This window comes from Poecilia reticulata, chromosome 9 (genome assembly GCF_904066995.2).
Source record: "Poecilia reticulata chromosome 9, P_reticulata-male-v2, whole genome shotgun sequence".
Lineage (NCBI taxonomy): Eukaryota > Metazoa > Chordata > Actinopteri > Cyprinodontiformes > Poeciliidae > Poecilia > Poecilia reticulata.
This window is the reverse complement of record NC_088838.1, coordinates 35,132,106-35,134,605: the sequence shown is the minus strand read 5'-3', so window position 1 is coordinate 35,134,605 and position 2,500 is coordinate 35,132,106. Positions and strand designations below refer to the sequence as shown.

Here is a 2,500-nt window from a genome sequence, read left to right as displayed (position 1 = left end):
TATTGTGTCTCTGTCGTGTCTCTGTCTTGTCTCTGTCGTGTCTCTGCCGTGTCTCTGTCTCTGTCTTATTGTGTCTCTGTCGTGTCTCTGTCTTGTCTCTGCCGTGTCTCTGCCGTGTCTCTGTCTCTGTCTTATTGTGTCTCTGTCGTGTCTCTGTCGTGTCTCTGTCTTGTCGTGTCTCTGTCGTGTCGTGTCTCTGTCTCTGTCGTGTCTCTGTCGTGTCTCTGTCTTGTCGTGTCTCTGTCTCTGTCGTGTCTCTGTCTTGTCGTGTCTCTGTCGTGTCGTGTCTCTGTCTCTGTCGTGTCTCTGTCGTGTCTCTGTCTTGTCGTGTCTCTGTCTCTGTCGTGTCTCTGTCTTGTCGTGTCTCTGTCTCTGTCTTGTCTCTGTCGTGTCTCTGTCGTGTCTCTGTCGTGTCGTGTCTCTGTCTCTGTCGTGTCTCTGTCTTGTCTCTGCCGTCTCCTGCCTGCCCTCGGACCTGAACTCACCCTGCTGCGCCGGCGGTGCTGGATCTCCTCCGGGTCGGACTGAGCGTGCTCCGTAGCGTCGTCGTGCCTGTAGTGAGGCGTTCCACATCCTCGGGGCTGTGATGTCACATCCTGCAGGCGGTAGAGCAGGTGCTGCTCGGGGGCGGAGCCTAGCGGCTCGATGCCGTAGCTGTCGTTGGTGAGATGCATCACTCCTCTGAGAAACCAGGAGACGGACCGATTACTGAAACGCCTGGCAGACAGAACTCAGGGCAAACTGAGCCCGTCTGTTCTGACCCGGATTCTGGTTCTGTCGGGTCGGTACCTGAGGCCGCCGCAGACGCTCATGGCCACAGCAGAGCCCTCCATGTCCTGAACGAAGCCCTGGTACTGGCAGTGGTTCTGGAACAGAGAGGATACCGGGTCAGGCCAGCAGGGGGAGCCGAACCTGACAGGAAGGAGCCGAGTCCAGCTTCCTGTCCCACAGGGGCCCACTTCCTGCATCACACTCAGTGTCTCCGACTTCCTCTTCATGAGTTTCTCTGCTGCAGCTCCTCACCCCGCAGTGCCCAAAGCCTGGTTCGGGGGCCAGAAGTGGCCCTGCAGCCTGAGGCCTGGGGTCCCTGACCGTCAGGTTTTCATCATTAATGTGTTCATCTGCACCGACCAGCTGACCCAGAACAGCAGCAGAAGCTTTTATCCTCTCAGCTTCCAGCTGGTCAAACTGGATCAGAACCGTTGCTTAGCAACAGATGAGTCAGCACATCACGCATCAGCCTCCAGGAAGTGACACACGGATGATCTGCGTCCTGTTTCTGTCACCACAATAAAACCTCCTCCAGCTTCTCAGCCGGTTCTGGACCCACCGAGGCTTCAGAACCAGCTGGTTCTGGTCCCTGTGGTTCTGAACCTGCAGCGCTGGGCACCGCTAGCCAAAAAGCTAGCTGCGCTAAAGCACCAACCCAAAACACTCGTTAACGGTAAATCAACACAGAATGACGTCCCATGATGCACAGCGCTCACCTGGACAGGTGGTCTGGATGTGATCAGGGATCCGTTTGGGCCGTAGGTGAAGACGGTGAAATCTGGAGGCAGCAGGACCCTGGAGGTGACAGCAGAACGTTAAACGGGTCGGAACCAACAGAACGGAAACGACGACAGGAAGATGAAAACGTCTCTTTACTAAAACATTTAGCAGCAAAAAGAGGTTTGGGTGGAAAATGTGGCACAGACACACACACACACACACACACACACACACACACACACCTACACACACACACACACCTACACACACACACACACACACCTACACACACACACCTACACACACACCTACACACACACACACACACACCTACACACACACACACACACACACCTACACACACACACACACACACACCTACACACACACACCTACACACACACCCACACACACACACACACACACACACACACACACACACACCTACACACACACCTACACACACACACCTACACACACACACCTACACACACACCTACACACACACACACACACACACCTACACACACACCTACACACACACACACACACTAACAGAAGTGAGTCAGCTGGTCATCAGGAAGCTGCTCCTGCTTCAGTTCTTCCTCTTCATGTTCGTTTGGCCTTCAGGCTCAAACTGTCTGAACACCAACAGGTGAATTTATGCTCCGTTCCTACAGCAGCTCATCTTTTAACGCCGGCTGCAGTGCCACGATGCCACGATGCCACGATGCCGCCGCGACGCCACGATGCCGCCGTGCCACGACGCCACGATGCTGCAGTGCCACGATGCCGCCGCGACGCCACGATGCCGCCGTGCCACGATGCCGCCGTGCCATGATGCCGCCGCGACGCCACGATGCTGCAGTGCCACGATGCCGCCGCGACGCCACGATGCCGCCGTGCCATGATGCCGCCGCGACGCCACGATGCCGCGGTGCCACGATGCCGCCGTGCCACGATGCCACGATGCCGCCGCGACGCCACGATGCCGCCGTGCCACGGTGCC

The 2,500-nt window shown here is 56.8% G+C and overlaps 1 protein-coding gene across 11 annotated transcripts in view; it reads right to left on the bottom strand.

Moving 5' to 3' along the window:
- The window catches only part of adam9a (ADAM metallopeptidase domain 9a), a 22,836-nt gene that overhangs the window by 15,626 nt on the left and 4,710 nt on the right, over positions 1 to 2,500 (bottom strand). For all 11 annotated transcript variants that reach the window (XM_081611014.1, XM_081611017.1, XM_081611015.1 and 8 more), the window contains exons 4-6: positions 1,488 to 1,566; positions 790 to 866; positions 486 to 681 (exon numbers count right to left, since the gene is read on the bottom strand). In XM_081611014.1, coding sequence (XP_081467140.1) covers positions 486 to 681; positions 790 to 866; positions 1,488 to 1,566 — 352 coding nt within the window. The remainder of the gene's footprint in view (positions 1 to 485; positions 682 to 789; positions 867 to 1,487; positions 1,567 to 2,500) is intronic.